We start from the raw sequence: 26,613 nt of genomic DNA, 5'->3' as shown, positions 1-26,613 counted from the left end.
ACTGCAACAGGATATAGGTAGATAGAATGTGTAGGGGAAAGCTTGGTGTGGAGTTTAATGTGAGAAAATGAGGTCACACACTTCAGTAAGAGGAGTCATTAGGTAGACCATCATCTAAAAGGTGAGGAATTGCAAATGACAAATACAGAGAGATCGATTATTTTTGTGCATGAATCACAATTAGGTAGGTGCAATGAATAGTCAAGAAAGTAAATGGCATACTGACACTTATTGCATAGGACCTGAACGCTAGAAACAAGGAAGTATTGCTACAATTGTACAGGTTGTTGATGAAGCCACACCTATGATAACATTCTTTGTTTTAGTCTTCTTATTTAGAAAAAAAACTGGAGGCAGTCAATTAGATATTCCACAGGTTTAGTTGAGGGATGAAAGGGTTGTTCTATTACTAGCAGCTATGTTTGTTGGACCAGTATTCTTAGCAGTTAGGGGAAATGAGGGGATGATCTTATGAAACATACAAAATCCTAACAGCACTTAAGAGGGTAGAAGGGGAACACATTTAGAAGATGGTGGTCATTTTTCATATTTTCTTGCAGAGAAGAATCATCAAAATGTTCCTTGGATTGGAGGAATTCAGTTATGGGAAAAAAACTGGACAGGCTGGGTTTGTTTTCCTTGGAATGAAGGAGGCTGAGAGGAGACCTTTTAGAGGTATATAAAATATTAAGAGGGATAGAATAAATTGTCATAATCTGTTTGCCATGGTAGGGTTATTAAAAACAAGAGAGCATCACTGTAAGGAGAGATCTCTTTCTAAAGGGATCTTTTTAAAACCGGAATGATTGGTATCTGAAATGCACTGTTAGAGGAGGTGGAAGAATCAGATCACTAACTGTAAGAGTTTCAGAAAGACACTTGAATAGGCAACAACATAATGTGGATAAATGGTATTTTTGCAGGTTGGCAAGAACACTGGCATGGACATGGTGGGCTGAACGCTCTGCTTCTGTGCAGCTGAACTCTGTGACTCGATGAGCGTACACATGCATTTTGAAATGACCAGGAAATTGAGGGCTGTGGAGAACTGGCAAAGAAAAGGAGTTGAGATCTGGAGCAGAGAAGGCATTATCATGTTTGAGAGGAAGGCAGTTAATTCTGTTCCTTTTTTCTTGTACAGAATTCGATAGATGAAGGTCCACTGAAAAAGTAGGCTCAAAAGTGGAAAAATGGAATAATCATAAGAATACAGATTGATAAATCTACTCTGTTATAATGCTCTTGTTTGTAATTCTGATTCTCTATTTTATTTCTAATTGACAAATCAGGTAATTAAAAAAAAAGTAATAGACATGAGATGTGATTTACACTTTTGCCATCAGGCTTTGAGGCCGTGCCTCATGTTCCAAGCAAAGCACCACAATGTAAGTAGCACCATGCTATCTAATGTTGTTTTATTAATAAGATTGATTTCAGGATTTAAACTGGAGAAAAGACTTAACTATTAAATTTTTAAAAATATTTCATATTGAAGTAAGATTGAAATAAGGATATCAATTTATGCTCCCATTATTCCAGACAAGTAACTTGTAAATTTTTAACCAAAAACTAAACAGACTGAAGAAATAAAATGGGAGGATGCATTTATCATCTAATAGCGATCTCTAAAGCATCTTCATGAAGTGTCAAGCAAGTGCATGGGTTCACGAATTGCCTATTTCTCTACAGTGAGGTGGTTTGCACAAGTAGAATGGGAATCCATAAAGCAAATTTTACATTTAATTTTCATCCGTTAGCACAGGACTATGATTCTGCATAAGATAAACACCGTGTGATTTGCTGGTGGGTGTGGTTATGCGGAAAAATATTTCACAAAATAAGCAATAAAAATGAGCTGCTCTTTGGGGTGCTTAATTTTCTCAAAACAGATAGACTGCTCTATTCCTAAAGACATATAACCAGTTAAATATATTGTATTTTTCACTCCTAATCAGCAACAACTACAAAAGAAAATTATTTGCATCATGATTTACTGCATAATCTAGTGAACAGTTTGTTTTCTTTTCCAAAGATTGTAACTTCAACTAATTACCTTTATTTACTTCTTTTACTGTTTGCTCAATAAAGGTTGCTAAAGTTTTATGTAATCTAACTCTACTCTCTTTCAAAAGCAGACCCTGCAAAACAGATCATCTCATACTCTAGGATTCAATTCCATTAGCCATTGCTCTGGCCGATTTATAAACTGAAATATATCATCTGTGGCCTAAGACTACCCTCTCTCAACAGTGTCAATTTTCCTCTCATCAGAAAATTTACCAAACATATTTCCTAATGTATTAACATATACAGCAAAAAGGATCCCAGCACTGATCTTTCAGGCTTTACTATCACCCTCTGTCTTCTATAACTAAATCAACTATGGATCCAATTTTGCTTTAAGCTTGTCTAACTTTCCTTTTGGATCAGCCTTCCATAAAAGTCAACTGAAGTCCATGTATACCACATCAACCATGCTGTACTCAAAACATTCATATCTTCAAAAAAAAAACACTATCAGTCAGACAGTATCTCCCACCAACAAATCCATGCTGATATTCCTCTGCTTTTCCAAGTGCAGATTAATTCTGCACCTCAGATTTTTTTTTCAAAGTATTAAGCTAGAGAGAGTACTAAAAAGATTTAAGAGAATGGTACCAGGACTGGAGAGTTTGAGTTTTTAAGACAGGCTGGATAAACTATCACTTTTTACCTCTAGAGCATACAATACCGAGGTGTGACCTTAAAGAAGGTTATAATCATGAAGGCATAAATAAGGTGAATAGCCAGTTTTCTCCCAGGTCAAGGAGGGAGTCCACAGTCCATAACTGGAGCAAATAGGTTTAAAGTGAAAGGGTAAAGATTTCAATGGGATCTGAAGGGCAATTTCTTTTCATACAAAGGATGGTGCATATATGGAACAAGCTGCCAGAGGAAGTGGTAGAGGGCATACAATTGCAGCATTATGACTGGTAGGTACATGGATAGGGAGCTTTAGAGGGAGAAAAGTTGAATGCAGGCAAGCGAGTGCATACAAGTTAGGGCACCAAGGTAGAGTAGTGGTTAGCACAATGCTTTACAATACAGGTGACTCGGGTTCAATTCCTGCTACCGCTCTGTAAAGAGTTTGTACATTCTCTCAATGGCTGTGTGGGTATCCTCCAGGTGCTTTGGTTTCCTCCCTCAGTCCAAAGTTCAGTCCCACAGTACCGGATGGATAGTCATTAACCAGTCATTGTAAATTGCCTTGTGATTAGGGTTTGATTAAATCAGGGGATTACTAGGCAGTGCAGCTCAAAGGGCCAGAAGGACCTGCTCTGTGCTGTATCTCAGTAAGTAAATAAATATGGGATTAGCTCAGTCAGGCACCTTGGTTGGCATGGATGAGTTGGGCCAAAGGGATTGTTTTCCCTACCACTGACTTAATCTTTTCTGTCACTCTTTCTGTCCTCTAGTCATATTGCACCTCATCTGTGGCCAGCAGATATATAAATATTTTTGGCAGTTATTACCCCTCAACCATCAGCTTCTTGAATCAAAGCAGTTAACTTCTCTCACCCTAATACAGAATTGATTCCACAACCAATGGACTCATTTTCAAGGACTCTACAACTTGTTCTCAATACTTATTACATATTTATTTGTTTTTTTTTGTATTTGCTCTATCTATGGTCTTTTACACATTGGTTGTTTGTCTTTATGTAGTTTTTCATTGATTCTATTGTGTTTCTTTATATTTACTATAAATACTCACAAGAAAATGAATTTCAGGATTGATATATATGGTGACATATATGCACTTTAATAATGGATTCACTTTGAACTTTGAAATATTTCCAACAATCTCCTCCATTGCCTCATTAGCAGCCTGTACTGGACTTGTTTTATTATTTTTATGTACCTGTATACTGAGATACAGTGAAAAGCTTTTTTTTAAAAAATGTACTACCCAGTCGAATCATATCATATGCAAGTACATCTTGATACTAAAAAAGAAAACAGCGTGCAGAACCGGGTCAGGTCACAGATCTGTCAGTGGGTGAGCATCTGGGGGACAGTGATCACCGCTCCCTGACCTTTAGCATTATCATGGAAAAAGATAGAATCAGAGAGAACCGGAAAATTTTTAATTGGGGAAGGGCAAATTATGAGGCTATAAGGCTAGAACTTGCGGGTGTGAATTGGGATGATGTTTTTGCAGGGAAATGTACTATGGATATGTGGTCAATGTTTAAGGATATCTTGCAGGATGTTAGGGATAAGTTTGTCCCGGTGAGGAAGATAAAGAAATGGTAGGGTGAAGGAACCATGGGTGACAAGTGAAGTGGAAAATCTAGTCAGGTGGAAGAAGGCAGCATACATGAGGTTTAGGAAGCAAGGATCAGATGGGTCTATTGAGGAATATAGGGTAGCAAGAAAGCTTAAGAAGGGGCTAAGAAGAGCAAGAAGGGGGCATGAGAAGGCCTTGGCGAGTAGGGTAAAGGAAAACCCCAAGGCATTCTTCAGTTATGTGAAGAACAAAAGGATGACAGGAGTGAAGGTAGGACTGATTAGAGATAAAAGTGGGAAGATGTGCCTGGAGGCTGTGGAAGTGAGCGAGGTCCTCAATGAATACTTCTCTTCGGTACTCACCACTGAGAGGGAACTTGATGACGGTGAGGACAATATGAGTGAGGTTGATGTTCTGAAGTATGTTGGTATTAAGGGAGAGGAGGTGTTGGAGTTGTTAAAATACATTAGGACGGATAAGTCCCCGGGGCCTGACGGAATATTCCCCAGGCTGCTCCACAAGGCAAGGGAAGAGATTGCTGAGCCTCTGGCTAGGATCTTTATGTCCTCGTTGTCCACGGGAATGGTACCAGAGGATTGGAGAAAGGCGAATATTGTCCCCTTGTTCAAAAAAGGTAGTAGGGATAGTCCAGGTAATTACAGACCAGTGAGCCTTACGTCTGTGGTGGGAAAGCTGTTGGAAAAGATTCTTAGAGATAGGATCTATGGGCATTTAGAGAATCATGGTCTGATCAGGGACAGTCAGCATGGCTTTGTGAAGGGCAGATCGTGCCTAACAAGCCTGATGGAGTTCTTTGAGGAGGTGACCAGGCATATAGATGAGGGTAGTGCAGTGGATGTGATCTACATGGATTTTAGAAAGGCACTTGACAAGGTTCCACATGGTAGGCTTATTCAGAAAGTCAGAAGGCATGGGATCCAGGGAAGTTTGGCCAGGTGGATTCAGAATTGGCTTGCCTGCAGAAGGCAGAAGGTCATAGTGGAGGGAGTATATTCAGATTGGAGGGTTGTGACTAGTGGTGTCCCACAAGGATCGGTTCTGGGACCTCTACTTTTCGTGATTTTTATTAACGACCTGGATGTGGGGTTAGAAGGGTGGGTTGGCAAGTTTGCAGGCGATACAAAGGTTGGTGGTGTTGTAGATAGTGTTGAGGATTGTCGAAGATTGCAGGGAGACATTGATAGGATGCAGAAGTGGGCTGAGAAGTGGCAGATGGAGTTCAACCTGGAGAAGTGTGAGGTGGTACACTTTGGAAGGACAAACTCCAAGGCAGAGTACAAAGTAAATGGCAGGATACTTGGTAGTGTGGAGGAGCAGAGAGATCTGGGGGTACATGTCCACAGATCCCTGAAAGTTGCCTCACAGGTAGATAGGGTAGTTAAGAAAGCTTATGGGGTGTTAGCTTTCATAAGTTGAGGGATAGAGTTTAAGAGACGCGATGTAATGATGCAGCTCTATAAAACTCTAGTTAGGCCACACTTGGAGTACTGTGTCCAGTTCTGGTCGCCTGTGTATAGGAAGGATGTAGAAGCATTGGAAAGGGTACAGAGGAGATTTACCAGGATGCTGCCTGGTTTAGAGAGTATGGATTATGATCAGAGATTAAGAGAGCTAGGGCTTTACTCTTTGGAGAGAAGGAGGATGAGAGGAGACATGATAGAGGTGTACAAGATATTAAGAGGAATAGACAGAGTGGACAGCCAGCGCCTCTTCCTCAGGGCACCACTGCTCAGTACAAGAGGACATGGCTTTAAGGTAAGGGGAGGGAAGTTCAAGGGGGATGTTAGAGGAAGGTTTTTCACTCAGAGAGTGGTTGGTGCGTGGAATGCACTGCCTGAGTCAGTGGTGGAGGCAGATACACTAGTGAAATTTAAGAGACTACTAGACAGGTATATGGAGGAATTTAAGGTGGGGGGGGTTACATGGGAGGCAGGGTTTGAGGGTCGGCACAACATTGTGGGTTGAAGAGCCTGTAATGTGCTGTACTATTCTATGTTCTATGTTCAGAAGATAATGTTGCAATTACAGTGTAAGTGCAGAACAGGTAAACAAATAAGTTACAAGGGCCACAATGAGGTAGATTGGGAAATCAAAAATTCAGGTTCTGGGAATTTACCCAACTCAATGCCTGCCAAGATGTGCAACTGGATCATATTCATCTGGATTCTGATTCTGTGTAAAATATTCTCAATCAGAGAGATTTAACTTGAGACAAGACTTAAGAAAAATGATATGCTTTTTGGCACTTCCATTTGTGGTAAATTACCTTGCTTGGCAATGAATGTTAATTGCAAATACCACAAAACTGGACCAAAGAATTAACTTTCTTTATATGGGATGTGTATAAATCATCTGACTCTGCTATTAACTTAATATTATGATAACATTGTGGAATTGGACAATTAATTCATTTGCTTTGGCCATGGTAAATAACAAGTTAACATTCAATTGCATTTTCAGAGTCATTGAGCCTGACATGAAGAATTAGTGACAGTATAAGCAATATAAAACACTGATGGATGTTTTAGTTCTCCATTGATTATCGATTGTTGTTGGTAACAGAACATTTTGCCTCTGATCAGAGCACACATCTAGCACTGATTACGTTTTTAGAAATACAACATGGTATCCAGCCCAACAAGGCCACACGGCCAAATTACACCCATGTAACCAATTAACCGAACAACCCGTAGGTCTTTTGAATGTGGGAGGGAATCAGAGCACTTAGAAGAAACCCACACAGTCACAGGGACTCCTTACAGTGGTCGAATTGAACTCAGGTTCTTGACGTTATAATAGTTCCAATCTCTGTATTAAAAATATATTTCTGACGTATACTATACTTTCCTCCAATCACCTTAAAATTATGCCCTGTCAAAATAGCCATTTCTGCCCTAGGAAAAAGTCTCTGGCTCTCCACTCGATCTAAGCCTCTTATTATATTGTACATTGTACTATCAATTCACCTCTCACCCATCCTCCTTCACTCCAAAGAGAAAAGCCCCAGCTCACTCAGTCTTTCCTCATAAGGTCTCTAATCCAGGCAGCATCCTGGTAAATCTCCTCTGTACCCTCTGTCAAGTTTCCATAACCTTCCTGTAATGAACCAACTGGAACTGAATCCAACATTTCAAGTGTGGTCTAACCAGCATTTTATAGAGTTGTAACATTACCTCACGGCTCTTGAATTCCCCAACTAATGAAAGCCAACACACATTTTGCCTTCTTACCAACCTTATCAACTTATGTGGTCCCTTTGACGAATCTATAGAAATGAACCCCAAGATCCCTCTGTTCCTTCACATTGTTAAGAATTCTGCCATTAGCCCTATATTCTGCCTTCACATTCAACCTTACAAAGTGAATCACTTCACACTTTTTCATGTTGAACTCAATCTGTCTGATTAAACTCAATCAGATCTCAATCTGCAATTCCTCAATGTCCTGTTGTAACTACAACAACCTTCTACACTATCTACAACAACATGGACCTTCATGTGTTCTGCAAAATTATTAATGCACCCTTCCACTTCCTCATCTAAATTGTTTCCAGAAATCACAAAGAGCAAGGGTCCCTGAACAGATCCCTGTGGAATAACACTGGCCACCGAGCTAAAGGCAAAATACACGCCATCTAGAACCACCCTCGGCTTTCTATGGGCCATTACACTAACAGCTATGCTACTGTGATATCCCGATGATGCTCCCCTATTTATGGATTCTGCTTACTCCTCTTTCATTTTCCTTTCCTGCAACCGAGTACCCTGAATTCAATTGAAAGTAGAGATGAGAGTGGTGCAGGGGTGTGTGAAAAAAGTCTAAATTTGGATCCTTTCAATGCCAATTTATACAGTGCAGTCTCAATTGGATGTTCCAGGTTCGTTCTGGCAAATATCGAAGAATGTCTGATAGCATAAAGAGGAAATGATTATCCAAATTGTAGACTAGAGGAATATTCTGATGTACCTACTTTAAAAGCAAACTTTAGCCTAAAAGAATCAACAAATTATGAGCCAATTCAGTAAGCAAGCTCATTATTGTAGTCTTTCTCTCACCTTTTCTTCAGTGACTTCTTCCATTTGTCGGGAAGAGTTGAGCTAAACCCCAAAGAAGAAAAAAAAGTAAATGATGGCTTTTCTTACAAAAAAAAGAATGAATTAATTAATAAAATTTTCAGAGCAAACTGTATCTGATAGAAAATTATAATAATTCAGCCTTGCCTCTACATTTTGGTTCTGTTGACCTGAATGATTCAAATGTGTGCTGACATTTTCTGCTGATGGTTCATTTTCTGAATATTGCGATGTTGCAGGTTTTTTCTTAATGAGATCTGCATCCCTGTTGTAACAGAAACCCAATTTATGGACTGGAGGTGTGATGGCTCTTCGAACAGGAGAACTGGGTTCTGGACTTCTGCTCCTTGTACTCTCTGAATACTGAGGCTTCCCATGCTCATGGTCATAGCTGCCACTAGTGTTTCCTGAAATTTTGTGTCTTTCTGTTACAGTATCTTCATATACAGGTGATGGTACTTTATATTCCTTTTCATCACTGTCATTTGACAAGTCATTTAGGACAGTAGTATCTACTTTCAATAGTTTTCTTTTGTTAAATGACGGCAGTACTTTCTCTTGTGGCAGTGATTCTTCTATGTTTTCATTTTTTCTGTTATCCTCCAATGCAGAACTCCTTACACTGTTCTGTTCATGAAGGTTATGAATATGCACCTCAGCATCAGTTTTAGTTCTTTGTGAGGAAGATATTGTTGCATTTATATTCAAATGACCATCAGTTGTCTGATGTTGACTTTGTGACTCGCCAGCAACATCACTGATGAAGATAGCTTTTTCCTGAGATGAAGCATCAAGTAAAATGTCACTAGGCTGTGGTGCAACTGGTTTAACTTCATTTATCTCTGCATAAAATTGCTCCTGATCAATAGAGCTGTTTGTATCAGTTTCAAAGTTACCAACTTTGTATTTGCTTTTACTGCTGTTTTCTTCAATCTGCACAACATTTAGTTCCTCTCCACTGAAATGTGCCCTTATTTGATAAAGGTAGGTCATAACAGACAGTTTATCAGGAATGGCCAACAAAACCATATCAGCAGGCTCCAATAAACGTGATATTCCCAGGCTTGCAAAACCATCATAAGCCTATGAAAGACAATAGCAGCAATTAGTCATTGTGATTGTTAGAATAACTTTATGCAGCTGAAATATTTGTAACAAATAAAATTATACAAAAAGACCGCATTCATTAGTTCAATAGTAATCAACAAGCTTTGTTTTATTAATCTATATGCCATTTCAAATTTGTAAATGATTTTGTTATTTCATGTTGACTTGCTCTATGTACCTGGATACTGTGACACAGAATCGCAAAGAAACATTTTTGTGCAATATGTTTGGAGACTTCGCAAAATTATAGTTTCTTTTCTGCAAGTTATATTGGGTAAATTACACAATACATTCATGTTGCACACATGCAAGTCTATAAATTAAATTATACTTTGTTTGAGTGTACCAGTGCAACAAAATGTACACAAAAAAATCTTTGCACCTGACCTTCAAGGAAAGAAACTCATCACATTAATACATAAATTTCCTATCAATGATCCCAAAGAAAAAGTAAAAAGAAAATCAAGAGTTTATGCACGATTTGATTATAATACAGTTGTAGATTATGTCACTAACACAATTAGGGCAATGCTAATTACTTGTTACACTTCCCTGGTATTAATTTATTCTTCAAATGAAAACAATTTTTATAAATGCATGATTAACAATCCAAAACAACCAGACACATTTTTGAAAAAGGAAGAGATAAACAGGTTATCAAGACCAAGGAAGAACATCAATATAAGCCTGCATGTAGTAAAAACTATTTATATAGCATTTGAAACATTGCTTAAAATACAATGCACATAGGCCTCTGAGACAATTAAAGGAGGATCATGTAAAGCTTCAAGATGAATTACAAAGTGTGGTTTAAGGGTGGAGAATAAAAGGAGAAAGAGGACTTAAGATTTTAGCCTGTTGGAGCTAGATAGTGGTAAGGGAAATAAAATGATGCAAAGATTTCCAAGGGAAGGTTGAAATGCAGAGTTGAGCTCGCAATCAGATCAGCCATGATATTATTAAATGGTACTGCAAGCTTGAGGGGCCAATCCCTGCTTTTACTTTTTATAGCGGTATGCATTTAATGAGGAGCAAACAAGCAAACAAATGGAGAAATTGAAGAAAAGGTAGACAAAGTTGTAAAGAAGCCTTTTGGCATCCTGGCATTCATAAATCAAAGTATTGAGTATAGGAGTTGGGATGTTATGGTGAGGTTGTATAAAACATTGGTGAGGCCAAATTTGGAGTATTGTGTACAGTTCTGGTCACCTAACTATAGGAAGGATATCAGTAAGATTGAAAGAGTGCAGAGAAGATTTACTAGGATGTTGCTGGGTCTTCAGGAGTTGAGTTACAGGAAAAGATTGAACAGGTTAGGACTTTATTCCTCGGAGCATATAAGAATGAGGAGGGATTTATAGAGGTTTACAAAATTATGAGGGGTATAGACAGAGTAAATGCGAGTAGACTCTTTCCACAGAGTAGGAGAGATAAATACAAGGGGACATGGCTTTAGGGTGACAGGGGAAAGGTTTAGGGGGAATATTAGGGGGAACTTCTTCACTCAGAGAGTGGTGGGAGTGTGGAACGAGCTGCCATCTGACAAAGTAAATGCGGGCCGACTCTTAAGTTTTAAGAATAAATTGGATAGATACATGGATGAGAGAGGTCTAGAGGGTTATGGACTGGGTGCAGGTCAATGGGACTAGTGGAATAAAGTTTTGGCACAATATAGAAGGGCCAAATGGCCTGTTTTCTGTGTTGCAGTGTTCTTTGGTTCTACCAACCAAGGCCAAATGATAGTTACTTGAATTCACATGAAACTCAATACAAAGATAGCAAAGTGCTAATATGTCAGTGAGAATGAGATAAAAGCTAGGGGTGTTAAATAAATTGAAATTTATACATGAAGTTTAGAACAGAACAGCAATAGCATTGCCTAAAATAAGGGTGGCACAACTGCTCTTCGTCATGGACTGAACATGGGATTGGATGATGATACAAAGCAAAATGGAAGTGTGGGTTGCAAGGAAAGATTTCTGGGGGATATAGAAGAGGATTTGACATATAGAATGTATGTTAAAAAATGAGGTCACCCACTTTAATAGAAAAATATAAGAAAGTCAAGTATGTCTTTAAAAAGAGTAAGATTGAAAAATGTTGATATTCAAAGGGTCCTGGATGTTTCTGTAAATGAATCACTGGATGTTATCATGAAAGTACAGACAGCAATATATTTAAATTACTTAGTAGAATGATCACATGGAAGCGGAGGAAACATTTTTTTTCTCCCTGAATATATGAAAAGTCTAGAACTCATAGCCTGAAAACACAGTAGAGACAAGAAATCGTAATATTTCAGCATTACTTGGATGTGTACTTGAAGGGTAGTGGTTTGCAGTGCTATGGAACTAGTACTGTTCAGTGGTTTAGGTTGAGTAGTTCTTTCTGATGGTCTGAATGGCTGACTACTGGCATAAATTTTCCATGATCTATACATAAACACAGGTAAAACAACAAAACAGTATCACTTAATTTACAAATGGATGCATCATGTGATGCAAAAACATTTGCACTTTTCTATGTTTGTAATATCAGCACCTTTATCTAATCTACATTATGATTATTTAGTTATCAGAATCTGGAGAATAAAACAATATAAAATAACAACAGGACAAGTTTGTATTGATAAGAGAATGTCAAGGATGTGTTCTGTGATAAGAACTGGGATATACAGGACCATTATACAGCAGTAATCCATCCTGAACCTTATCGCTGCTGATCAACCTTCTCTCATACTGTGCATGTAATTGCAGTGATTTTTGCTGATGGAAAATTCAACAAGATAATGAAAAAGAAGCATATCTAGATTAACTGATATATTTCTGAAAATAGACCAAAATAAAATTTACTTTACAAATACCAGTTAAAGTGGAAAGCTACAACATGGTCATGACTGGATAATGGATACTGCACAACACAGTTGTATTTTTTATGTGACAACTTATACAATTCATTTTTGAAACAGATTTTAAAACATCAGGTCAGGTTAGTTAAGGAACATGAAAAAAAGTAAGTGTTTAATATAGGATGGGCTCAAACTAAAAGGTTTTGCATAATGCTTAGAAGACTGAGAAAGCATAATAATTTTTAATAAAGTTCACAATTATCTACTTCATTCTGTTTTCTGGCAAAATGTTTGACTGTGCAATCCTGTGAAAGGTTTAAAGTCATTGGCAAATTGCACTTATAAACAGATGCAGATTCTTGTAAGTAACTTTTGGTATTGATGCTTTGGGAATTTTTCAAAACTCTATCACAAACCAAATTTGGAGATATGATAACCAATTTGTGCCAGCTAACCTTAACATTTGTTGTCATTACTGTCAGGGTGAAAGAGGCAATTGTAGAAGATGAAGGGGAGTGTTCAGCTGTTTTGATTGTGGTAAATCTCAGAGATCACCCCCATGTGCTAACAAAACCTTGGAGAAAATAAGATGGCCTTTCTGCACCCAAACTTCCCGTGTTACTGCCTGAGGCACAGCCATTGCTGGGATCATTTTGCTGGACTCCACGAATGAAGACATGCCCTTCATATCCACCTAAGGTATATTTGGTTAAATTCAGAGCACAGATAGTAATTTTGGATGGGAAGGCCCCAGCCACCGACATTTCACTTTCATGTTTTTAAAGCATGTTAAAGATTTTTTTCAAATAACATACCAGTAAATTTCAAACTTTGTTACATTCTGCAACTAGTATGCACTATGTACAGATGGAAGTTTTCATGTCTTATTGTTTTACAACATTGAATCACAGCGGATTTAATTTGGCTTTTTGACACTGATCAACAGAAAAAGACTTTTGTGTCAAAGTGAAAACAGATCCCTACAAAGAGATCTAAATTAATTACAAATATAAAACACAAAAAAATGATTGCACAGTATTCAGCCCCTTTAATATGACACAGCAAATAATCATTGGTGCAGCCAATTGATCTCAGAAGTCACATAATTAGTTAAGGTGTCCTAGCTACGTATAAACCTGTGTGCAGTCAATGTTTTCAATTGACTGTAGTAAGAATACACCTGTACCTGGAAGGTCCAACTGCAGGTGAGTCGGTATCCTGGTCCTGCTGAAGGGTCTCGGCCCAAAATGTCGACTGTACTCTTTCCATAGATGCTGCCTGTCCTGCTGAGTTTCTCCAGCATTTTGTGTGTGTTGCTAAGACAAAAGAACACTCCAAGCAACTCCACAAAAAAGGTTGTTGAAAAGCACAAATCAGAAGATGAATACCAGAAAATTTCCAAGTCAGTCAACATCCCTTGGAATACAATACAATTCAATCAATTATCAAGAAATGGAAAGAATATGGTATAGCTGTAAATCTATCAAGAGCAGGCCATCCTCAAAAACTGAGACACCATGCAAGAAGGGGACAAGTGAGGGAGGCCACAAAGAGACCTATGATAACTCTGGCGGAGTTACAAGCTTCAGTGGCTGAGATGGGAGAGATTGTACATACAACAATTATTGCTCAGGTGCTTCAACAGTCGCAGCTTTATGGGAGAGTGACAAAGAGAAAGCTACTGTTGAAAAAACAATTCATAGCTACAGTTTGCCCAAAGGCATATGGGAGTCTCTAAAGTCAGCTGGAAGAAGGTTCTATGGTCTGATGAAACCAAAATTGAGTTTTTTGGCCATCACACTAAACATTGTCTTTTGCTTCACTGTAGCAGGCCCTGGAAGGCTTGAGAAGGTAGAGAGTAAAATGAATGCAGTAAATACAGGGATATCCTGGATGAAAACCTTTTGCAGTCCACAAGAGAACTGCGACTTGGGAGAAGATCTGTTTTCTAGCAAGATAATGCCCCCAAGCAGAAAGCCAAAATTTCACAGGAATGGCTTAAAAACAACAAAATTAAAGCCCTGGAGTGGCCAAGTCAGAGTCAAGATCTCAATCCAACTGAGAATTTGTGGCTGGAATTGAAAAGAGCTGTTCTCTCATGATCCCCATGAAATCTGACAGAGCTTGAGCAGTTTTATAAAGAAGAATGGGGAAAATTTGCAGTATCCAGGTGTGCAAAGCTGATAGAGACCTATTCACACAGACTCAAGGTTGTAATTTATCCAAAAATAATGACCTGAAGGGGTTGAATACTTATACAATCAATTATTTTGTGTTTTACATTTGTAATTTATTTAGATAATTTTGTAGAGATCTGTTTTCACTTTGACACTAAAGTCTTTTTCTATTGATCAGTATCATAAAAAGCCAAATTAAATCCACTGTGTTTCAATGTTGTAAAACAGTAAAATGTGAAAGCTTCTGGGGGGGGGGGGCGGGTGAATACTTTTTACAGACACTGTATATCAGCATCCATCCTATATTCAATTCTAGGTCTTTTCCTCGCAAATGCCAGGAAGCTTTTCTTATATCATACAAACAGTACAACTGGATAAAAGTCTGTAAATTACCATTCGAGTTCTGTCTGGGAAATGTCCCCATCATCATCTATCAGCAGCTCACCTCACCTGCTTAGACATCGTAATGCCTCACAAATTCATTGCTACAATGAATGGACTAATTAATTATAACTAGATATAAAAGATCTTTGAATATGCTGTAACTTCCCAAATTCATAACTAATTGATTGTGACTTTTGACTTAAATCCTATCAATCTGGTTTCAATCTCTGCAGCATTATCAAATGATTCTGAATGAAACTATAAATGGCACCTAGCCAGACTAAAGTATGCCTTATTCACTTTCTTAACAAATATCAACTTTGATCTTAAACCAGGTCATTCCATTCTCAGGCTCTGAGCTACAAAACAAGGACGATACTTACAAATGTGCTTATTACCAGCCCAAGCTCCAAGTCAACTTTAGATTATTTACATAAACACACAGATTAATAGGCTTTAAACCAAACAACTGCAAATCAAAGGCCTTCTAACCTGCTGCTGCACAATAACTTCGCACACTATTTAACAAACCGGGATCCTGCACCACCATCCTCTCCCTCTTTGACCATTCCAGAATCTGCAGAACCCACATACAAGTCACTTCAGAACCAATAGAACTGGAATGGTAGCAAGCCATCCTTGACTTCAAAACAGTGCAAAAAGAAAGAACAAGTTTCAAGAGGCAAAACATACCATACTCCTCCAATGCTTGGCAAAATATGTTAGGTGTTTCCAGGAAGGATTCCTGACACAATAGGTAGACAGGCCAACTAAAGGAGAGGCTATACTAGATCTGGCAATGAACTTGGTTAGGTGACAATCTCTTAGTGGGTGAGCATTTTGGAGACAGTGACCATTATTCCCTGACTTTTACCATAGTCTTTGACAGGGACAGGAGCAGACAATATAGTAAAGTATTTCTTTGAGGGGTGAAGTAAAGAGCTGGAAAGTTGATAAGTTTTTCTATTTGGCAGAAACTTGGGAGCTGGAATTGGCCATGGATGTACTCAGGGAAGTATACAACAGATAAGTGGGGGTTATTTAGGGAGCACTTATATGGGGTTCTGGATGGGTTTGTCCCATTGACGTAGGGTAAGGTGAAGGAACCATGGTTGGCAAGAGATGTGAAACGTCAAATCAAGAGGAAAGAAGAAGCATACTTAAGGTTTAGTAAGCAAGGATCAGACAGGGCTCTTGACAGTTACAAGGAAGCCAGGAAGGAGATTAAGAATGGACAAGAGAGCTAGAAGGGACATGAGTAGGCCTTGTGGAGTAGGATTCAGGACAACACAAGATGTTCTACTCATAAATTAAGAATAGAAGGATGACTAGAGTGAGGGTAGAGTGAGGGAGAGGATGAAGTTCAAGGTAGTAAGTGATGGGTGAAACCAGGAGTTGGGGAGGGGTGAAATAACGAGCTTGGAAGTTGACTGGTGAAAGAGATAAAGAGCTGGAGAAGTGGGAAATCTGATAGGAGAGGGTAAAAGACCATGGAAGAAATGGAAAGGGGGGAGTACCAGAGGGAGGTGATGGGCAGATAAGGTGACGGGGGAAAACAGAAATTGGGAAATTGGGGGAATGGTCAAAGTGGACACTACTGGAAGTTTGAGAAATCGATATGCATGTCATCAGTCTGGAGGCTACCCAGATGGAATACAAGCTGCTGCCCCACCAACCTGGGTGTAGCTTCATCACGGCAGGAGAGCAGCCAGGGACTGACAAGTCAGAATGAGAATGGAAAGTGGAAATGAAATGGGTGGCCACTGGAAGATCAGGGTAGGGAAATGTTATTTCTTTGTTCAAGAAAGGTAATAGGGAAAACACATATATTCCATGTATTAAACCAGAGAGTCTTACATCAGTGGTGGGCAAACTATTGGACAGGATTCTTTAAGACAAGTTTTAAAAGCATTTGAAGGAGCATAGTCTGATTAGAGATAGTCAGCATGGCTTTGTGAGGGGCAGGTCATGCTTCATGAGCCTGGTTCAATTCTTTGAAGAACTAACAAAACAAGCTGATGGAAGTAGAGCAATGGATGTGTATTTTAATAGGGCATTTGACTAGTTTTATCATGATAGGGCCATTCAGAAAGTCAGAAGGCATGGTATCCAGGGAAACTTGACAGTATTGATTCAGAATTGGCTTGCTCACAGAAGGTAAGAGGGTGATAGAAGACTGAACACATTCTGGCTGGAGGTCGGTGGCCAATGGTGCTCTGCAAGGATCTGTTCTGGAACACCTGCCCTTTATGATTTTTATAAATGACTTGGATGAGGAAGTGGATAGGTGAGTCATCAAGTTTGCAGATGATATAAAGTTTGATGGTGCTGTGGATAGTGTAGGAGGGTTGCATTTGACTTATTAAAACAGCTGTAGATAAGTGTGTCCCCACTATATCGTTCAGTCTTCCCCATTCAGAAGCCCTTGAATGAAGCATGAGATGCGAAATTTGTTGAAGGCCAGATCAGAGGCATTTAAGTCTAAAGACTAAGAAAGCTACAAGAGGCACAGATATGATTTCCAGAAAACTATCTCAAGGGTGAAGTGGAGATTCCAAAACAAACTGGAATCAATGAGGGATGCTTAACAGCTGGAACAGGGCTTGAATGTTATCACCTCCTCCTACAAAGTTAAATTAAGTGACAAGGGAGACAGCAGGGCTTTGCGTCCAGATGAGCTCACTGCCTTCTCTGCTTGCTTTGACCATCAGAACCTGGAGGAACCATCGCAAACCCTGCATCTCCTGATGATGCTTTGATCTCAGTATCTGAAACTGTCGGGCAGGCTGCCTTCAGGAAGGTGAATCCATGGAAAGCATCTGGACCAGACGAGGTACCTGGCCATGTACTAAAGATCTGTGCTAACCAACTAGCTGGTGTGTTAATTGATATCTTTAAACTCTCACTTCGGCAATGTGTGGCATCCACCCGCTTCAAGCGGGCCTCAATTATACTGGTGCCCAAGAAAAGCATTATGACCTGCCTCAATGACTATTGCCCAGTTGCGCTTCCACAGTGATGAAGTGCTTTGAGAAGTTGGCGATGAAACAATCAGCACCTGCCTGAGAGGCGACTTGGTTCTGCTCCAATTTGCCTACTGGAGCAACAGGTCCACAGCAGATGCCATCTCGTTGGCTCTTCACACAACCCTAGAATATCTGGACAGCAAACATGCATACATCAGGATGTTCTTTTTCAATTACAGCTCAGCATTTAATACCATCATCCCCTCAAAACTAATCAAGGAGCTCCAAGACCTTGGCCTCAATACTGCCTTGTACAATTGGACTCTGGATTTCGTCACTTAAAAGACTCCAGTCAGTTCGATTGACAAAAATATTTGCTCCACAATCTCCATCAGCAAAGGACTGTGTGGTTAGCCCCTGCTCTACTTGCTTTGCACCTATGATTGTGTGGCTAAGCACAGCTCCAACACCATATTCAAGTTTGCTGATGACACCACTGTTCTGGGCCGTATCAAAGGTAGCGATGAATCAGCTTATAGAAGGAGAATGAAAATTTGGCTGACAGGCATCATAATAATTATCTCTCATTCAATGTCAGCAAGACCAAGGAGCTAATAGTAGACTTCAGGAGAGGGAAACCAGAGGTCCATGAACCAGTCCACATCGGAGGATCAGAGGTGGAGAAGGTTGGCAACTTTAAATTCCTGAGTGTAACTATTTCAGAGGACCTGTCCTGGACCAAGCATGTAAATGCAATTGTGAAGTAAGCATGGAGGCATCTCTACTTCCTTAAGAGTTTGCAGAGATTCAGCATGACGTCAAAAACTTTGATAAGCTTCTTTAGATGTGTAGTGGAGAGTGTATTGACTGGCTGCATCATGGTCTGGCATGGAAACACCAATTCCTCTGAATGGAAAATCCTACATAAGGTAGTGGATTTGGCCAATACCTCACAGATAAAGCCCTTCCAACCACTGAGCACATCAACATGCAATGCTGACATAAGAAAGCAGCATCCATCATCAGAGATCTTCACTTCACCCAGGCCATGCTCTTTTCTCACTGCTGCCAACAGGTAGAAGGTACAAGAGCCTCAGGACTTGCACCCACCAGGTTCAAGAACAGTAATGACCTCTGAACCATCAAGCTCTTGAACAAAAGGGGATAACTGCACTCACTTGCCATCCGTTGAGTTTTACCCTCAACCAATGATCTCACTTTCAGGACTCTTTATCTTGTTATTTCATGTTCTCTATATTAGTTGCTATTTATTTATATTTACATTTGCACAGTCTTCTGCACTTGACTTAATCTTTCATTGATCCTGTTATAGTTGCTATTTGATAGATTTACTGAGTATGCCAGCAAAAAAAATGAATTCTGGATTGTATGTGATGACATCCATGTCCTTTTGAAATAAAATTTACTTTGAACATTACTTTGAGGTTGCCATAGGTTACAACAGGCCATGGGCAGGATGCAGAGGTTGGCTGAGAAGTGGTAAATGGAGTTCAATCTGGAAAAATGTGAAGTGATTCACAAAGGTCGGTCAAACTTGAAGGCAGAATGCAGGGTTAATAGCAGGATTCTTAACAGTGTGAAGAACAGAGGGATCTTGGAGTCCACGTTTATCAATCCTGTAAAGCTGCAGCACAAATTGATAGGGTAGTTAAGACAGCAGAGGTCTTCATTATTCAGAAGACTGAGTTCAACAGCCGGAAGCAAATGCTGCAGCTCTATAAAACTCTGAGCCACATTTGAAGTATTGTGTTCAGTTTTGGTCAGCTCGAAACAGGAAGAATGTGGAAGCTTTATAGAGGGTGCAAAAGAGATTTACAAAGATTTTGCCTGGATTAGAGAGCATATCTTATGAAGATAGGTTGAATGAGCTAGATCTTTTCACTCTAGAGTGAAGAAAGATGAGAGATGACTTGATAGAGGTGTATAAGATGGAAAGAGGCACAGATAAAGTGGACAGCCAAGAATTATTCACAGGACAGAAATGGCTTATATGAGAGCAAATAACTTAAACATGTTTGGAGGAAACTATAAGGGGGAGGGGATGTCAGAGCTAGGATTTAATACAGAGAATGCTGGGTATGTGGAATGTGCTGCCAAGGGTGGTGGTTGAAGCAGATACATTTGGAACGTTTCTGAGATAAGCATATAGATGAAAAACAGAAGAGGGCTATATAGGAGAGAAGGGTTAGATTGATCTCGGAATAGGTTACAACATCATGGGTCATAGGGCCTGTACTGCACTACATTATTCTATATTTTAACACTTCTTTATTGTCTTTGAGCTGGGTAGGATTTCACTCCTTGGTTTGATTGATGCCTATCTTATTGTGATTGGAAAATCACCAGCAAGCTTACCACTAATGTCTTGCAAAGTGTTATGAATGTGAAGCAACTCTGAGGGGCCGAAGGGTACAAAGTCGCCCCCTCCTTTTTGAGAATCGCAAGATCGCTATTAATTCAGGTCTGGGACCCAGGAAATGAGAGAGACTGACACACAGAATACACAACCAGGTGGAATGTGTCCTGACCTCAGCGGAACTGAACCACTGATAACGGCCATTGTCTCTTGGAGAAGGAATTGTGTATTGAGTACTGTGTTATTCATTGAAACCCCTCAGGGGACAACCAGAGTGGTCTGGTTGAGGGATTGCATCATCCCAACCTGACTGACATCTGAGACTCCGTGAGTAAGGATAAAAGAGGGTCTGAGGAACAACCCCTTTAGACGCACCAGGAGAACGCTAGAAATCCCGTGATAGCGTTTTATAGCGAACGCCGGTGAGAGCTTGTGTGCGTCCTTCCTTGCCTGGGTGACAGGCTCATCACGGAAGAACAGTTTAGCTAAAGGAGAGGCCACAAGTGAACGGCCATGACAATGAGACTCCTGACGGATCGAAATCATAAAAGGAAAGCCGGCAAGTTTTTCTCCAAATCTCTCTCTCTCTCCAACAATTGCAACACAGCGGTCCCCAACGGCTGCAGCCTGCATGAACTGAGTGAGCTTTATATTTCCATCGGACAATACATTATCCCCTAGACAACGATAGAGCTTATTTCTTATTGATTATTATTATACCCGCACTTTTAGATTTAGTATTGACGACGTATATTATCTGTATATTTGCATTGATATTATTTTTGTGTATTTTTACTAATAAATACTGTTAAAAATAGTATCATCAGACTTCAACGGACGTCTCCATCTTTGCTGGTAAGTGACCCAGTTACAGGGTTCGTAACAAAGGATACATTCTTGATCACCTCCTACTCTGCACCTCCATGCCGTTATATGCAGACAGCTAAAAAATGATGTCTGTTCTAAGATGGACAGCCATTGGGCAGATGAATATCTCTTGGGTCAGCTCACTGTTCTTATCAGGAAGTGAAGAGTAGGATGCTGCTCTCAATAGGACTTTGACAAGTGCTGTACATGAGGCTGCTAACTAGGATAATAACCTATGGCATTATAGGAAAGATATTAGCTTTGACAGAAGATTGGCTAACTGATAGAAGGCAAAGAATGGGAATGAAGATGGCTTTTTCTGGTTGGCTGCCTGTAACAGCTGTTGTTCCACAGGGGGTGGTATTGGGTCTGCTAATTTTCACATTAAACATTAATGATTTGGATGGTAGATTTGATGGCTTTGTGGTCAAGTTTGAGGATGATATAAAAATAAGTTTAACAATGTCGAGGAAGATGGGAATCTGCTGAAGGACTTGGACAGATTTAGAAAATGGGAAAAGAAGTGGCAGATGGAATACAGTGTAGAGAAGTGCATGGTTATGCACTTTGGTTGAAGAAATAAAGGTGTAAACTATTTTCTAAATCGTAAACAAATTCAGAAATCAGCGGTGCCAAGGGGCTTGGAGATTCCTAGTGTAGTATTCTCTATAGGTTACTTTGAAAGTTGTGTCAGTACAGAAAACAAATGCAATGTTCACATTCATTTTGAGATGATTAAATTACAAAAGCAAAGATACATTGCTAAGGCTCCATAAGGCATTGGTCAGACCACATTTGGAGTCCTATGAGCAGTTTTCTGCCCCATATCTTTTAAAAATGGATGTGCTGACATTGGAGAGGGCCCAGAGGATGTTTAACAAGAATGATCCTGGGAATGAAAGGGAGGAGTGTTTGATCATACTAGGTCTGTCCTCATTTGAAATCATAAGGATGAGGGGGTTTTCATTGAAACCTACTGAATATTGAAAGGTCTAGATAGAGTGGCTGTGGAGAGGATGTTTCCATTAGTGGGAAAGTCTAGCACCAGAGGGCACATCCTCACAAGAGGAGGGCACACCTTTAAAACTGAGGTGAGGAGGAATTTCTTTAGCAAGAGAGTGGTGAATCATTGCCCCAGACAGCTATGAAAGCCAAGTTATTGGGTATATTTAAAGCAGAGGTTGATTGGTTCTTGATTAGTAAGGGTGTCAAAGGTTACACAGAGAAGGCATGAGAACAAGGCTGAAAGGGAAAAAAATCAGCATGAGTAAATGGTGGAGCAGACTTAATGGGCCAATTGGCCTAATTCTGTCTTCTGTCTTATCATCCAGGTGCTATTTATCATGAGCATCCTGCAGCTCTCAAGGAATAAATGAATGTTGCATACCAACAGCTTTTTAAAAAAACCACCAAGGAGAGCTTCTACATGATCTTAAAGATGTCATGAATTTTCACAAGAGCAAAAGCATAGAGAATTCAATGTACGGGGGAGGGGGGCAACTGCATCAGAACCACAGAATGATAATTAGCTGAATTTCAGACTTGTTCAAAAGTAACAGGTTAGTTAATTGCTGACCACCTGTCTAAAGGAGATGCAAACAAAGGGATATGAAAGACCATAGGGGAAAGGGAGGAAATAGAACCATCAAGGAACCACAAGATAAAGAACACTTCTGTTACTCAAAATGGAAATAAAAGAGAATACTAGAAATACAAGTGGAGTAGAATAAAAACAGAATCAGTATTGCTGGTGGATAACCTATAATCACAATTGACCAATTCGAACACAAACTGAAAAGGCCGAACACAAGAAATGCTGCAGATTCTGGAAATCCAAAGCAACACACACAAACACACACAAAGCAACTCAACATGTCAGGCAGCACCTATGAAAATGTACGAACGGTCAACATTTCGGGCTAAGATCCTTCTTCAGGACTGGAAAGGAGGAAGACTCCAGAATAAAAAGGTACGTGGAGGGGAAGGAAAATAGCTAGGAGGTGATATCTGAAGCCAGGTGTGAGGGAAATGTAAGGGGTTGGAGAGAAAGGAATCTGATAGAAGAAGGGAGTGGACCTGAGGAGAAAGAGAGGAGAGTGCCACCGGGGGAGGCGTTAGGCAGGTGAGAAGAAATAAGAGGCCAGAACAGAGAATAAAAGAAGAGGGAGGAGAGGGGAAAAATTATTTTATCAGGAGAAATTGATATTTGTGCTACCCAGACAGAATATAGAAATTGTTGCCCCTCCACCTTGATGGTGGCCACATCGTGGTACAAGAGGAGGCCATGAACCAACATGTTGGAACAGGAATGTGAATTGGAATTAAAATGTTTGGCCACCAGGAATTTCCGCTTCTGGCGGATGTAGCAGAGGTGCTAGACAAAGTGGATCCCAATTTACACCATGTCTCACCAATGTAGAGGAGGCCACATTGGGAGCACCAGATACAATAGATGATACCAGCAGATTCTCAGGTGAAGTTGGGAGTGGGCCAGTGGTGAGGTGTGGGCGTTTCAAGCTTTGACTCAGAAGAGGCATTGGCTCTGGATAAGCTTCTGTTATGTTTCCCTTTTTTCTTACTGTGTCAGGGGTACATAGTGTAGTTTAAATGACTGTTGTGCATTCTTCATGCCAGAGTTTGGAGTCCTGGGAGACCCAGAGTCTCCCAGGGAACTACATCTGTGTGAAGTGCATCCGGCTGCAGCTCCTTGAAGACCGTGTTAGGGTTCTGGAGCAGCAGCAAGATGACCTTCAGCTTGAACGTGAGATTGAGGAGATTGTTGATCAAAGTTACAGGGATATAGTCGCACCGAAGATGCAGGAGGCGTGTAACTTGGTGGCTGTCAGGAAGATGAATGGAAAAGTGAATAGGCAGTTAGCACAGAGCAACCTGTGGCCATTCCCCTCAATAATAAGAATACCACTTTGGATACTGCTGTGGGAAATGACCTCCCAGGGGAATGACATGGAGACCAGGTTACTGGCACTGAGCATAGGTCTGTGGTACAGAAGGGAAAAAGGGAGAAGAGAGGAGCAGTATTGATAAGGGGACTCAGTAGTCAGAGGAACAGACAGGAGATTCTGAGGATGTGAACGGGACACCCGGACGGTATGTTGGTTCTCAGGTATCAGGGTCAGGGATGTCTCAAATTGTGTCCACAGCATTTTGGAGGGGGAGGGAGAGCAGTCAGATGTCTTGGTACATATGGGTACCAATGACATAGGAAGGAAAAGCAAAGAAGTCCTGAAGAGAGAATTCAGAGAGCTGAGAAGCAGGACCTTCAAGATAGCAATTTCTGGAATGCTACCTATGCTATACACCTGTGAGGGTAGAAACAGGATGTTTTGGCAGATAAATGTATGGCTGAGACACTGGAACAGACAGACAGACATACTTTATTGATCCTGAGGGAAATTGGGTTTCGTTACAGCCACACCAACCAAGAATAGTGAAGAAATATAGCAATCTAAAACCATAAATAATTAAATAATAAGTTAATCATGCCAAGTGGAAATAAGTCCAGGACCAGCCTATTGGCTCAGGGTATCTGACACTCCGAGGGAGGAGTTGTAAAGTTTGATGGCCAGAGGTAGGAACGACTTCCCATGACGCTCAGTGTTACATCTCGGTGGAATGAGGCTCTGGCTGAATGTACTCCTGTGCCTAACCAGTATATTATACAGTGGATGGGAGTCATTGTCCAAGATGGCATGCAACTTGGACAGCATCCTCTTTTCAGACACCACCGTCAGAGAGTCCAGTTCCACCCCCACAATATCACTGGCCTTACGAATGAGTTTGTTGATTCTGTTGGTGTCTGCTACCCTCAGCCTACTGCCCCAGCACACAACAGCAAACATGATAGCACTGGCCACCACAGCCTCGTAGAACATCCTCAGCATTGTCTGGCAGATGTTAAAGGACCTCAGTCTCCTCAGGAAATAGAGACGGCTCTGACCCTTCTTGTAGATAGCCTCAGTGTTCTTTGACCAGTCCAGTTTATTGTTCATTCGTATCCCCTGGTATTTGTAATCCTCCACAATGTCCACACTGACTCCTTGGATGGAAACAGGGGTCACCGGTGCCTTAGCCCTCCTCAGGTCCACCACCAGCTCCTTAGACTTTTTCACATTAAGCTGCAGATGATTCTGCTCGCACCATGTGACAAAGTTTCCCACCGTAGCCTTGTACTCAGCCTCATCTCCCTTGCTGATGCATCCAACTATGGCAGAGTCATCAGAAAACTTCTGAAGATGGCAAGACTCTGTGTTGTAGTTGAAGTCCGAGGTGTAGATGGTGAAGAGAAAGGGAGACAGGACAGTCCCCTGTGGAGCCCCAGTGCTGCTGACCACTCTGTCTGACACACAGTATTGCAAGCGCACGTACTGTGGTCTGCCAGTCAGGTAATCAATAATCCATGACACCAGGGAAGCATCCACCTGCATCACTGTCAGCTTCTCACCCAGCAGAGCAGGGCGGATGGTGTTGAATGCACTGGAGAAGTAAAAAAACATGACCCTCATAGTGCTCGCCAGCTTGTCCAGGTGGGCATAGACACAGTTCTGCAGGTAGATGATGGCATCCTCAACTCCTAGTTGGGGCTGATAGGCGAACTGGAGGGGGTCTAAGTGTGGCCTAACCATAGGCCAGAGCTGTTCTAGAATAAGTCTCTCCAGGGTCTTCATGATGTGGGAGGTCAATGCCACCGGTCTGTAGTCATTGGAGCCACTGGGGCAGGACGAGGCATCTTCGGTACAGGAACAAGGCAGGACGTCTTCAACATCACAGGAACCCTCTGGAGACTCAGGCTCAGGTTGAAGACATGGTGAAGTACTCCACATAGCTGGGGAGGGGGCACAGGCTTTGAGCACCCTGGGGCTGACACCATCCGGGCCTGCAGGGGGCACAGCTTCAGGTTCTTGGATCATTGGGATCTCTTCTGGAGGAGGTATGACCTGTACAAAAGGGATGGGGTGCCCCTGAACCCGAGCGAGACTAATATTCTCATGGGCAGATTTGTTAGAGCTGTTGGGGAGGGTTTAAAGTAATTTAGCGGGGGATGGGAACTGGAGTTAAGGGACTTAGTATAGAACGGATGGTAAAAAAACTAAAGATAGTGTGCAGTCAGACTGTCTGGAAGAGCTGACAAATGCTAGGATAAAATTGCAGTCCGCAGGGTGAGTATCAATGCATTTGGGATGCAGAATCAAAAAGGACTGCAAATACAATACTCAAAGTGTTATATCTCAATACACAGAGTATAAGAAATAAGGAGGAAGATTTTGTTGCACTTTTACAGATTGTCGGGTATGATGTTGTGGCCATCACTGTAGTTGGGAGCTGAATGTTCAAGGTTATACATTGAATCAGAGAGATAGGAAAGTAGGTAAAGAGAATGACATAGCTCTGTTGGTAAAGAATGGCATCAAATCATTAGAAAGATGCGACATTGGATTGGAAGATGCTGAATCCTTGTGGGTTGAGTTAAGAAACTGCAAGGGTAAAAGGACGTTGATGGCAGTT

General features: G+C 40.7%; 1 protein-coding gene across 4 annotated transcripts in view; it reads right to left on the bottom strand.

The window, feature by feature from the left end:
• ehbp1 (EH domain binding protein 1) overlaps positions 1-26,613 on the bottom strand; it is a 389,918-nt gene that overhangs the window by 153,691 nt on the left and 209,614 nt on the right. For all 4 annotated transcript variants that reach the window (XM_073051179.1, XM_073051180.1, XM_073051181.1 and 1 more), the window contains 2 exons: positions 8,512-9,447; positions 8,347-8,388 (listed from right to left, as the gene is read on the bottom strand). In XM_073051179.1, coding sequence (XP_072907280.1) covers positions 8,347-8,388; positions 8,512-9,447 — 978 coding nt within the window. The remainder of the gene's footprint in view (positions 1-8,346; positions 8,389-8,511; positions 9,448-26,613) is intronic.

Source organism: Hemitrygon akajei, chromosome 7 (assembly GCF_048418815.1).
Source record: "Hemitrygon akajei chromosome 7, sHemAka1.3, whole genome shotgun sequence".
Classification (NCBI taxonomy): Eukaryota; Metazoa; Chordata; class Chondrichthyes; order Myliobatiformes; family Dasyatidae; genus Hemitrygon; species Hemitrygon akajei.
The sequence above is the reverse complement of the archived record's forward strand: the minus strand, read 5'-3'. Positions and strand labels throughout refer to the sequence as shown.